This window comes from Platichthys flesus, chromosome 10, assembly GCF_949316205.1.
Source record: "Platichthys flesus chromosome 10, fPlaFle2.1, whole genome shotgun sequence".
NCBI lineage: Eukaryota > Metazoa > Chordata > Actinopteri > Pleuronectiformes > Pleuronectidae > Platichthys > Platichthys flesus.
This window is the reverse complement of record NC_084954.1, coordinates 7286663-7300193: the sequence shown is the minus strand read 5'-3', so window position 1 is coordinate 7300193 and position 13531 is coordinate 7286663. Positions and strand designations below refer to the sequence as shown.

Here is a 13531-nt window from a genome sequence, read left to right as displayed (position 1 = left end):
GTTGTCGGGCGGTAGTCGACATTTGCAAAAAACTTGAAATAACAACATCTGGAAATCCAACTGAAATGATACAGCATATTTATTCAGAGATATACACATATATATATATATCGTCCTTTCAGAGACGGACTGATAACAGAGTCCACTGTGTGTACCTGAGGACAGTGAAATTAATGAGGTCCAGCATCAGCAAGTGATTGTAAAATGAGCGACACAAGACAGCACAGGTGAACAGGTAACTCCCTTTTCGAGCTGAGCGTGTGTTGAGGATATATGGACAGAGAACAGTGTTTGGTAATCTACAACATGCTGCTGAGAAAAGTGTTAACAGCTGATCACAGTGACTGAAACCAGCCCCTTCACATGAACTACAGGAGCTTCAGATTCACATAGAAAAAGGAAAGACGCTTCAGACACCTTCTATATAGTGCGGTCAATCATGAAAGACGCTTATATAACAAACTAGGGTTGAAGTCGTGAGCTAGATCAAACACTGCACAGTGGCGGTGAAACTGCTAAAGGTCGTCAGAGAGACGCGAAAGTTCCCCGACCCAGAGAATGAACGTGGTTTGAGACGGCATCGAGCTCAGTGGCAGCAGGAGTCAGTGGCTAAACGTGTGGTTGAAGCACCGCTCCAGTCTTGTTTAAATTTCTGTCCTTTTTTGGCACAATTGGGAGACGCTTTCTCAGCTGTCACTTGCTAATTGAGTTTAGCAGGCGCATCAATGCCAGTCCTCTAGAGAGTGACAAAAGCAGAGGTGGGCATTACAGGGCTTTTTTGGATTAGGGTGAGTTGAGGGCCAGTTTTCCACTCCAAGTCTGGTCCTATGTGCCACCCTGCACATCCAAGGGTAATGTTGTCCCAACAGGGCATTCTTCCACCCCAGCACCCCGCCTCTGCACGGCATCCCTTCATTCCAAGAAAGGGCACAAAGCTCATCTGCTTCTACGCTTATCCACACGTAACATCTCAGTCAGATGTTGATCTTGATGAGTCGCTGATTACAAGCGTGGACTCAGTGGAACTGGCAGACGAGCTGGTTAGTGGTGAGTGGAGCTACACTCTCCTACTACATTCTGTTTGGTACTGTTTTACATCGCGTCCGCTTCTCTCACCTTTGGCTTTTATGCGCAAAAGCTACTTGAGCAAACAAGCATAATTATACATAAATTTCAACATAATATTTTCAAGTGATAAACAACATCACAAGTTTTTTCTTATGACTAAGTGGGAAATTCCATTCCCCAATTTGTATAAAAGGGCAATTATACCCAGTAAAGGTAAACAGTGGTACATATATACCTTTATACACATTGATAATCCTCTAGGATTTTTACCCGTCCTATGATGGATTCATTTAATTAGTCTCATCATACTCCCACTAACTACAGTGCTTATTTGAAAATTGGTAAATCAAGTCATCACATGTACATTTGAACTGTACTATGGCTCGGTTCCAAACTTATGAAAAAAACAAAATAAAACCAAGGGCAACACAGGCTACAGTCAATAAAAAAAAAAGTTAACAGGAAATGGCAATAGTATAAAAAAATTATTTCTAACAACAATATTCCATGACACATGTCAACACTGAGGTTCTTCAACAACAGATACACTGACAACAAAAGAACAGATAAAATGCACAGACAGCAAGCGAATCGACTGTGATTATACAGGAAGAGAATTGAAGGGCAGGTGACGCCATGTATCATGAATTTCTTGAGCCCAACACAAATTTACATAACATTCCTCTTTTTTTCCTTCACCAGAAAGTTGAGATCTTTCCACTGAAGCCATGCCAGCTGCAGGAGAGCACATACTACTCTCTTTCTAAGGCATGGAGTTCCGGCTCCCTCTAAGGGATCCTCTAGCCCTCTGGCCTGAACACACAGCAACAATGGAGTCCTCAGCGTCCTTGCCAAGCACATGCCATTGACCAGTCAATCCAGTCTTCCATCTTCACTGCATCTTCCCATCCATCTTTTTCTTGTCACCCACATCAGCAGCTCTGGACTTCCAGTATCGATGGCAGGACAACTCCAGCAGCTCAACCCCTCCAACCAGCTTCTGCTGGGCCATGTACACTCCAACCATGACCACGAAATAGAGCCTGAATGGAGCCCACAGCCACAGGCCGGTGATGCACAGAGCGATGAAGCCGGTCCAGTACAGCAGCGAGGCGGCTTTGATCAGAGCCACGCGCAGCTCCGTCTTACAGGGTGGCACACGAGCCACACCTTCTCTGTCGAAGGCCCGGGGCTGGCTTGAGTAGAAGTCGCGGAGACGGACCTCCTTCTCAGCCCAGCGCTCTCGACACCAAGCCTCCAGGTCTGATGAGCCGGGCAGGGAAGACACTGGGTGGCGGCGGACGTGGAAGTGGATCTCGCGGGGGAAAAGCCCCAGGATCAGGTGGCGCTCTGTCTGGGGGATGTTCTTCGGATAGGCCACTGTGATGTCATGAACGGCATCCAGATTGTCTCCTGAGAAAAAAGGGACACAGCTCTTAAGTTTAGTTAAATAAAAGATCAGCACAACAGGACTTCCCACTTTAAAAGTCCCGACTTAATGTGAACTGTATAGTTCCAGACAAAGACATGACACTACAAGGAGACTTCATATTATCCCTTTTCACATCCACACTGGTTATTCAACTGTGCTGTTCACCTTCAATATATCAGCTCCTAACTCAAATACACATGGACCTCTAATTATCCAGGGGCTTAGAGCTTCATCCCCGCCCTGCTCTCAAACAACCATGAGCTCTATACCATCCTATCATCAGTACCCGGACAACACACATGGAGAACTGAATGAAATAGAGTGTACAGGACACCTGCCAGCGCCTGCTCCTGTACAGCTCAGGTCTATGATGGAAAAAATAAGGCTCAGAGGGGCAGACTGGACAGAGACAACATGTGCAGCATGTTAGTCAGCGGTGCAGAGAGCCAGAGAGGAGTATTAGCTAAGTCTTATGAAATCATAATGATTCACAGCACCTGCTAGGAGAGTTAGTGCCATGCTCAGCATCCAGGGCGGGTGGGGCTCGAGACGGCGAGACCAGAAGTGGTATTTAAGAACTCTGGACGACTGCCATAATTGGCTCATAGGGAAACATGAGAATCCCAGGGGTGCTGTAATGGCTGGCAGGAGGATGAATTATAGGTCTGAATCTTCGAATAACAGGTATGATCCCTCTTCTCAAAACAGCGTCAGTGGAATAACTAGTCATTATAGTAACATGTCAATTTCCCCTGGTTATGCTGAGGACGTGTTTCCACAACTATGACAGGCTTTGTGCCCTACTTATTCTTTTTGCAACCAAATCATTCCAATCAGCAAAAAAGAAAATAACACGTCACTGGTCTTTTGACAACGCTGTTTGTTGCATCACCATCTACAAAATGTTCTGGAGATTTGTAAGAGGACCATCGTCTTTACATGATTTCAGAAAAGTGTTGAAGTGGATCCCAGCTGACCTTTTCGCAGTCTGTCCACAATGAAGGTGAATCCAGTGGTTCGTGGATGCAGCACATACTCAAACTTTGGCAGGTTGTTCTTGGCAGCAAACACATCACTCTTTGCTCTCGTGTTTTCTGCAGGAGACAGACACAGTGATACATCTCTAGGAGACAGACTCACTCACACTTTTTCACCAGTACATTGTGCTAAAAATGTTTTGTGTTCTCACTAGGATGCAATCAGTAATTGTATATTATACTATTTACATTACAGTTACAACCTAGTAAAACTATTTAATCCTTATACCTATATCAGGGGATAAACAACTTCAATACAGATATGTTAAATAAAAAGCAATTTGGCAATGATTCCGGAGATGTTGATATTAAGACCTTGAGACTAGCAAATGTAACTGAGGCTTGATATTTTACAGTTTAACCAAAGTTTATTATAAACTACTAAAAAGAAAACAAATATAACCGAACATACAGAACATGAATTAAGAACATTTTGGGGTAAAATGTTAACAAATGCACATTGTATACACATACATGCACATTCTATACGCCTGACAACGGGATGTGACTTAATTTATGAAATACATCCTCCAGGGACAAACACTTACACATTTGTAAAAACCAGAGCGGTACATAAAACACAGGAAAGATGAGTGTTTATTAACCAGACATTCCTCAGGAGCTAGTTGCAGGAACATGGAAACTATATCATGACTCATTAATCATATTATGTAACAAGCAGCTGCTTCAGACACAGAGAGGTAGTATGGACAGACCTCCGCTGATCAGGCCTCTGTTCCCTCGAGGGGACGTACTGAACTTGTAACTCTTATGCAATCTTTCAATCAATTTAGTTTGTAGAGGGTCTTACGTACATTCAGTACCAGCTCCTGAAGCTCGAGGCGTGCGTGTGCAAACTAACATGCTTTAGTTATGCAATATATCAGGGTTACATGCTACTTTTTAAATTGTGTTCAGTCGATTATAATTCTGTCAATTCATTAGGACCAACTGGCACACAGTCACTGGCAAAGAGGATATTAGGTAAGATCCCACAAGAATGAATTGTGAAACCGTGATACCGTGAAACCTTTCATTATCCGAGACAGTTGTCATACCGTGAAAGTCTCCTACAGTTGCAACCCTACTCAGAACATACTGTATACATAACGCCACAATAAGCCCCGTGGTTTAAGAGACTTAACTGCAGACGCAAGCTTGTGCAACCACACGCGCAAGTACAAACGCAACATCAAAAGTGAAACAATCTTTTAAAGCCCTAAAGCTGCCAGCCAATTATGATGTAACAAAACTGGACCCCCTCATGACATCACGAGAGGTCATGACATCATGAAATGTAAAGAGAAGTTAAGCTTCCCCTAGAAAAGCTGCTCTAGAGTCTGATTGGCTTAATTGTGATCCAAAGGGGCTTTGGACACCAAAGATCAGAGCATTCCTGCAGAAATGACTGTGTGGGGGGTGTGTCGGGGATTTGACTACGTCTTATCACTTTGAAATTATGTTTGCGTAACAGTGTCAGGTGTCAGGCCCCACCGAGCTCCATAGACTGGCTGGTGGACAACACATTCTGAGAATAACCACTGAATTGTGAGCCAAGTGTTGTAGGTATGGATGGAGTGATGCAGTCTTCTCACCAGTGAGGTCTGTGCCTTCTGGGAACAGCAGCAGCTGCAGTGGCTCTCTGATGTCACAGAAGTAGTCCAGCATGTTCTCCATGTGTCTCTTGTCCGCCTCCCAGCGACGCTGAATAAAGACAAAGCAGGCCACCTGCATTGCCCAGCCTGGAAAGTACACACAGTGCATTGTCTTTATATGTGTGACTAATTACTTCCCCATATTCAAGTGACTGTGCAACACTTTTTCAAGAATTGTCCTATAGATCTGGGACATTTGCATCATGCTCTATGATAACCTTCTGGTGGAAGTGTTTGCAGCAAAGACTAGAAATACCAGTCTCCAGTTGGAAGACTTCGCCACCCAGTGTGGCTTCAGTAACCATTAAAAATATGTTCAGACTTGTGAGGTCACCGTGACTTTTGATCACAGAAATCTTATTAATTCGTCTTTGAATGTACCTGAGTGTTTTGAATTTGAAGAAATTCCCTCAAGTTGTCCAAAAAAATGGGACATACACAAGAACAAGCAAAAACATATCGCCTCTGGCCAGTAGTTGTCGCTGAAGTGGAAGCATAAAAATTGCTTATTTTCTTTGCTTATAATAAACTGGCCTGAGTTTTCCTATCTATTCTAAATGTCCACAGTTGAATGATTTCCCCTCCTCTTTAACGTAAACTACTTTGAAGAAATGCTCTATGAAGAAAATATTATATATTTTAGTATGCAAAAATGTGCAAGTTAGTATAAGCCCGATGACAACTGTACACGAACCAAAGCCAGGCACAGCCTTGAGGACAGCCTTGAGGCAGATCTTCTCCAGGCGGAGGTAGCTGTATCTGAGCAGACAACACCAGAGGAACATCCAGTCCAGACGTGTACGATGGTTCATGATGATCACGCTGCGCTCCCCCGGAATGAAGCCATCCCCTGTTATCACCACCTTCACCCCAAATACCAGCTCCAGCAGGGCCTGTAAAGCGCAGAGTAGTGGGGGGTGGAAGGAGGATAAAAGAAAGTAGTGCGAAGGGGGAAGAATGGAAAGAAGAGTGGGCAAGAGATAGAGAAGGATTTAAAAAAGGATGAAGAGGGGGAGAGGAGAGACTGGGAAGAGGAATGGTGGCAAGATGAATTTAAGAGAGAAAAGAGTCAGATGAAAATGAATAAATAATGCTATTCATTTTTGTTGCCACTGTAAACAAGATTTGCATACATTTTCTCAAGGGCAGTCTGAATAAATGAAGTGTACTTCTGACAAAAATAAACAGGGAAGAATAAATAAAGCTGGAGATGACGCATCTTGTCGTGACTGTGTCAATTAGGTTACTTCAGACCATCTGGCACACACAGACTTAAGCTCAGTAAAGGCCGGGGTACACACCACAGGGAGGGTGAGCCAGGTAGCGACGATGCGATCGGTGATCCAGCGGTACCAAGCAGGAGACAGCAGCATGAGGGGCAGAACTGGGCCCAGCATGAATATACTTCCAAAGAAACTACCCAAAAACAGGGTCACCATAAAGTAGAGGCCCCGCACCGACACAGCCATCTGTGGAGAGATGAACGAGACGAGGTTAGTTGGATTATGAGTCACATCTAAGCATAATGTGAGATGAAGATGGGGCTAAAAAATATAAAAAATGTTTATGGAATGTATTCCTGTCTAGCTACTATGGAAAGGAGCTGAAGTGGGGCTCATCAATACTGAAGCCTGCTGTTCTGTTGTTTTTCCGACATATTTTCCCACAAACAGTGGAAAATCCAGGGCAGACATTCCACCCCAGGAATGTAAATAGGAGAATCTTTCTGACTGTGGTTAACAAATCGAGGGTGCGTGGTCACTAAATCAAGTGTGGCTGTGGCTTTGGAATGATTAACTCAACAATTAGTGGCGCAACCTTTGAGCCACGTTTTCTGACATAAATCTCGAACAGCCACTCTCGGGTTGTCGGCTGCCACCAACCAGTATTTTCGGTCTATACACATTTTTTTCCAGGACATTTTATCAGTCCAAGTAACTGGCCCCTTAGTGCAGACTTCAACTTCAAAACACCAAAAACATTTTTTGTGAGGCCATCATGATATTGACAGTTAACCCCCAAAATCTACAGTTCATCTTAGAGTCCAGGTGTGTTTTTGTACCAAATTTGAAGAACTCCCCTAGATATAATATTCGAAGATCAAAAAAGTATTTTGTAATGTCAAAATTACTTTTGAAAATTTAATTAGAATCAGTTCCACCACAGTTCCAAGTGACCAATTTTGAAAGGATTCCCTGGATGTGTTCATGACAAGTTGCGTTCACAAGATTCTAAATGTGTTATGAGAGGTCATAGTGACCTTCGACCATGAAAATCAAATCAGTTCATCCATGAGCTCAACAGACTGCTCGTACAGAATTTGGAGAAATTCCCTCAAGGTGTTCTTCTCAACATGTCATGTTAACAAGAATGGAATGGACAGACAACCCGAGAAAACAATGCCTCTGTCCACTAACTGTCGTCGTTGCTGTGGCAGATAAATATCCAACAAAATCTTTTCCATAACTTTTTTATGTAACAGGAATTTTCAACAAATGCTGCCAGGTCATTATTTTAGAGACAACCATAGATAGCTATCCTGTTGTCAACCTGGATGAATGTAAAAAGAGGGTAGACTGAATGCTAGTTACGCCTTTTTGTGAATGCCACAGAAACACCTCATGGTCATTAGATCCCTGAGGGAAGAGAGAACCAAGTAACAGGACCTTCAATTGTCTATGACCTAACAAACACCTTTATAGGGGCTCATAGGGACATACCAATGGGGATCAGTTGTCACTTCAATGACATCAGTGGTGACCTCTTCAGCATCCTATGGTTATATTAAATGTGGCTTATATCCGTCTTGAAAATCCCTACATAACTGTGGTACACCCAACTGAGGTATTTTAACTTTATTTTTCCTGGTACGGCAGGACAGGCTTGTCTCTCAATGTCCTGTTCATCTTGTTGCACCTGCTTTGGCTGTACTTTATTAGTACATGAACTTTGGTGACCTCATGTAGTACATATAATGGGATACATAAAAATCCAAAGTTTTTATAAACCCAGACGAAAACAGATTTCACAAAACGTAAGCTTAGAACTACAACCGGATCAGTACCTGCAGGCGTAAGGTGAAGGTTACAAGGAGAATTACAGCGAGCCATGATCTGATTGAATCTCTGCCTTGCTGACGTATGGTAGTCTGAGCCACGTCATCCAACAGGTGCTTTCTTATTTAATGTTAACAGTGATTAACACCCTTTCACCTCAATTAAGATGATGATTGCACAAGCATTTGGTTCAGACTACCTGACCCCAACACTCCCATCGTCTTGCTCACGTCGACAACCTCTGTGTCACCGTGACGCAGCAAGTCTCACCAAAGTGGCTGAAGGTGCAATTAAAAAAAAATGCAAGTCTGTTTGCGTGCATGTTTATGCTGGCAATGAGGGTTTAAGGGTTACTGGCTTTAACAATGGAAAATATGAGGCATGAGACAGGTGAGGAAACAAGGCTTGCTCAGCACAGTTGCCACAATTAGACTATGTCCCAACGCACACAAAAAACACACCCTTGGGTGGCTGCTGGAACATTCAGTCAGATAACACATGCAGCACAGAGGCATAACACTCAGAGTACGAGATGTGAGAATTGCATGGAATTATGAACCTTTAAGTGTTAAATAAACATGTTTTTGTTCCGCTTGGCATGTGCACCAGGGACCCAACACTTTTTACGTAAGGCATCCAAGGAAACGCTTTTGTTTTCATTCTCCAAAGCTAGCACACGCTATTAGTTTGATTTATTCCCATCCATCTGGGTTGGTTTAACATTTTCGCCGATGTAATTATCCTGAAAGCACTGCCGAAACACACCAGCAGAGGCAACACACAGCATACTCCCCATAGTCCAAGTCTGAATTCTCTGGCAATCATTTTACATTCCTCCCTTTAAGCCAAGAAGAGCAGACATCCCAGCAGAGCATAGCAGAGTGAAGAGGTCAAGCATGTCTAGGCTAAACAATGTGCTTAGGCGGTGTGTGTGTGTATGTGTGTAAAAGGATGAAAGAGAGGAAGGATGATAAAATAGATAATTAAACTGCAAACAGATTTAAGTGCAGGTCTATTTATTGATCTAAAGGGCACTTGGAAGAATCCAAATCTCTCCCAACAACGTCTACATCTCTTCATCTCTTTTTTTCTTCATAAAAAATACATTATTATTATTGTACTTAGGCTTTAGTTACGTGAACTTGAATTCAGAAATGCAAATCTTTTTGATGCATTTTCCGTGTAAAATAACTTCTTGATGAGCAGACAATGACCAAAACTTGATAAACAGCAAAACATTTAGCAAAACTCAGGTTATTCAGTTATGTGTTATAACTCCTCACTGTGTTTGCACAACTCATTGGCCATATATGAACTTTCTTACATTATGATTAATGAAAATTATATTGCAATAATTACTGATATTCATTTATTGCCTAGGCCTAGATGATACCAATATGTATGTGAAGGGCTAATATCAGTCAATGCTGTGATTCACACCCGACACGGCTCCAGAGGTTCACAGAGGACATTTAGGCTAAAACATGATGAAGTTGATGTCGGGATTTACGGACACTTAGATGACACCACAGGAGTGTAATGGAGGCATTTAATGCTTTTGTTCTTTTATTTTTTACGTTTTAATAAGTGGTCGCCGTTTACTTAAATTGTATTGGAATTGGCTGCAATGCTGTTTGTCCCTGGAACTCCAAAAGGTGTCTTGTGAACTCAAACACTTAACTCAACATAATACAGATGGCTTAACAGGCTGAGATGATTATCACCTCCCAAAGGAGATTATGTTCTAGGGCGTGTTTGTTTGTATATTAGGGTAGTTAGCAGGATTATGCAAAAACTACTGCCACTCCAAGATTATCACAACATTTTTAAAGTGTCAGGGAGGAACCCACTCAGTTTTTACGTGGATCTGGATCACGTGGCAGATCCAGCATTTTTTCATATCACTTTGTTTAACGTTGTAAGTTAAGGCTTTTACTGGCTTGCGCATTTCCCCAATGTGGGACTAATAAAGGATTATTTTATTTTATGTAGATGCAAAAAAAAAAGTTGGCACGTTTAGAATACTTATATCTATGCGAGTGCAATTTGGTGCAGATCCAAATTTAAATGGGGTTTTATAAGGAGACTGTTGGGCTTTGGCAGGGATGTGCACTTGCTGCAAGATCATTTGATAGCAATGGAAAATCTTCAAGCAGCCCCTGGGGGATAGATACACTGTGCAAACATACTGAAAACAGGTATGGAAAAGTGTAATATATTCTGACAATAATTCCAGTGTACACATAACTTTGCATGTGTTAACATCAACTTTTGTTGACCGAAGAATCACATATTGACTGATCTGTAGATAAATGATGAGGTGCAGTGCCTGGAGCCTCACAACCTGACATCTCACCTAGTTCAACAACAGTAGTATTTTCTGTGGCCAGCAATAGGAAAAGCAGACTGGGTAAACCAAAACCTCCCAGATGAATAATCAAGAGCAGTTTTCCATTAAGCTAGGGTGGGGCAGCTGGAGAGCATCGAGGGTTAGTTACGGTTTAACACGAAGGAGACTGCTTGCACAAACAGGAAGATGTGCACATAATAATCCTGGTTAGTTAATGTCATGGTCTTCAGATGCAAGTGAGTGACAGCTTTAAAGACAGAGCTGTGATGGGTGCGATCAAGACAAGCGTGCATAGCAAACGTCACACAGTTTACACCATGCGAGCTTCTGCACCGTTACAACGTTAAATGACTGCGACTTTAAAACTAAGTACAACTCAGCCAATAAGTTGAACTGTTCGTAAAATAACGTTAGTATAAGAGCATTCGCTTTGGAGGGGATTAGCCTACATTGCTAACTGCTGTCCTGGTAATCTCTGCCTGCAGCGCGCGAACTGTCAACAACAACCGGGGCTGGCGAAAACAACAACGTTCATGCTAACAGAGCAAAACACTTAAAAGGCAACATTTAAACACAACGCTAGCACATGTTAGCCGGGGTAAACCTGTTCAGCTAGCTATCTCGCTAACCACAGTGGAATAGTATCTACATGCCGTTGAATGACAATACACCCACCTTTACTGTTTTCCTCCAAATGCAAGGTTTGCTTGATAGGCGAGCGAGCTGCGTTAGCTCCTGTTAGCTCCTGTTAGCCGAACCACTCGCTTGCGACATAGCAGCTCCGCTACCTAGCTAGTTAGCAGCTCGCTAACATGAGCTAAGCTGACTAGCAGAAGCTTATTTACAAAAATAATTACCGCGTTACTGGTCTTCAAGGCAAAAACTGTGTTAAATATGAGCGGAGTCTGTCGCGGACCCGCGGTTACCTCACTTTCTTTATGTTTCTTTACTTTAATATCACTGCAGCTGAAGTGTAGCCGCCATACTGCTCTGCTAGCGCAACCTGTCACCTCCTATCTTACCTTGCACCCAGGCGCAGACAGGGGGCGCTGTTTGTAGCTGCAGTAACGGGGAAACCACAGAGGCAGACTGAGCAGCCGCAGCATGTGCACTCATTTTAAAGAATAAGTAGATTACACACACTGATTGTGGATGTAGTTGTTATATTTTAAGCTGTGAGTAGAGTTTGAGTCGAGGGGTGCAAAGTGAAACAGGCAGATAACTCTACTCATGATCCAATGGTGGAAGAAGTAATCACATCTTTTTTCTCATATAAAACTAAATGTGATACTTTTTACCATCATTATTGCATTTGAATTAATATCCTGAGCAACAATGTATCAAATTATTTGTATGTGACCATTTTCAGATTCAATTATTTGGCTTCATAATTTTATAATTGTCAATATTCAAGCAACGTAACTTTTTTAAACTAGGCTAGAGTTTTAGTAAATCATCCAACTGACTTTCCAACACTCTCTGTCATGTCAATCATAAATAGGCTGTTTTTTTTTTACAGCAGACAGTTTGACATGACACAGCAGGAAAACCATAGGTGTTAAATAATAAAGTTAATCACTGCCTATGTTAATTTGAAGAGGAACATCTTGGCCTTTGCTGACCCGCCTACGAATATACACTGGACTCCAGTGCATTGGAGTTTTTCCTGCCAACCCCCTGCAGAAACTCCAGAGACTGTTGGCATCTCAGGAGCCCATGTGAGAGAGCAGCAGGAGATTATACTGATGATTCACTGTGAGCGGGTGGATTGATGATGTTTCTACAACAGATGCAAAGCTGAACAAAAATAAAACAGGTTTCTCTAGATTAAAAAGAGCCGATGTCACTATGCTATAAACAAATACAAGTGATTTCCACAGCAGCATTTGCACCTTATGTCCTGCCTCCTGCCTGCTCTACCCAGATTCAACACCTCACATTTAACGCTCCCGAGATTTTCTTGTTGTTGTGGATGCGTTAGACCCAGACAATCTCTTGCTTATTTCTTCATATCAAAAAGTCGAAACTCCAGAAAAGGTCCTGGCTCAATTGTCTGCACATTACCTGAAGTTCATGTCTGAAAACTGCAAAGTGTGTCAAGTCAAAATGTCTGCTGTGAAATAAGCCAATACAGGTTAAAAAAAATAATAACTATAATACACTTTACTCAAATAGCACCTTTAACAACAGACAAACTAGTAAATCAAAGCAAAATGCAATTGCGAGAGAAATAACAATTGGCAGGTAACAACGTGACAGGAAGACCAGACATCAACACTGAGGTTTGTCACATACAAACTTGATCACATAAAAGCAGTTGAGGGAGAATAAATATAGTTAAATAAAAAGGTGATAAGAAAATAATAAAGAAGACAATAAAAAAGATGATAACAAGATAATTAACATCACAATAAAAAAAGAAACAGCACAAGACTACACTGAGGAGAAGTGCTTCATTTACACCCTGAGATTGAAACAGTGAATAAGCTGTGAACTTCAAAATGTGCTGTATTTATATATGCAGAGCGTCTAAACAACACCTCAACACCTCTTTTCAATATTTGCTTAATAGCTATAAGAGCAAAGAAAAAGGATCTGGTGCAACAGACACATTTCAAATGTGCACACTAATCAAATAAATATCTTAATTGGTCGAAAAGTGGTCTTGGGCTCTAATGAGAGACGGACATAGAGATGGCAGGTGACAAAAATATAACATTTAACAAATATGCTGCTATTTAAAGCTGACTGTAAAATGATGATAATTGTTTCATAGGTGATGACGTCAGCAACTCGTGTACCACAGACTTTCCGAGTGGTTGGACCAACTTGTGATGGCGTTCACGAGAATTTACCCCGTCAGGAGCAGATATTTTCGATAATTCAAGACCCCACCCATTTCATTTCAGGAAGTTAACCTCTGCTGTGTCCTA

At 42.0% G+C, this 13531-nt stretch overlaps 1 protein-coding gene across 2 annotated transcripts; it reads right to left on the bottom strand.

Annotated features, from left to right (window-relative positions):
- Window positions 1–61: 61 nt before the first annotated feature.
- On the bottom strand, window positions 62–11628 carry lclat1 (lysocardiolipin acyltransferase 1). 2 transcript variants are annotated; one of them, XM_062397133.1, is made up of 6 exons: window positions 11274–11628; window positions 6494–6661; window positions 5887–6085; window positions 5133–5279; window positions 3478–3594; window positions 62–2481 (listed from the first exon to the last, which is right to left on the bottom strand). In XM_062397133.1, exons 2-6 carry the CDS (start codon window positions 6659–6661, stop codon window positions 1961–1963), a joined length of 1152 nt encoding a protein of 383 aa, XP_062253117.1. In that variant the 5' UTR covers window positions 11274–11628; the 3' UTR covers window positions 62–1960. The 2 variants fall into 2 exon arrangements, with proteins under 2 accessions (XP_062253117.1, XP_062253118.1); XM_062397134.1 differs by lacking the exon at window positions 11274–11628 and having other exon boundaries at window positions 5887–6216; window positions 6494–6627.
- Window positions 11629–13531: the final 1903 nt, after the last annotated feature.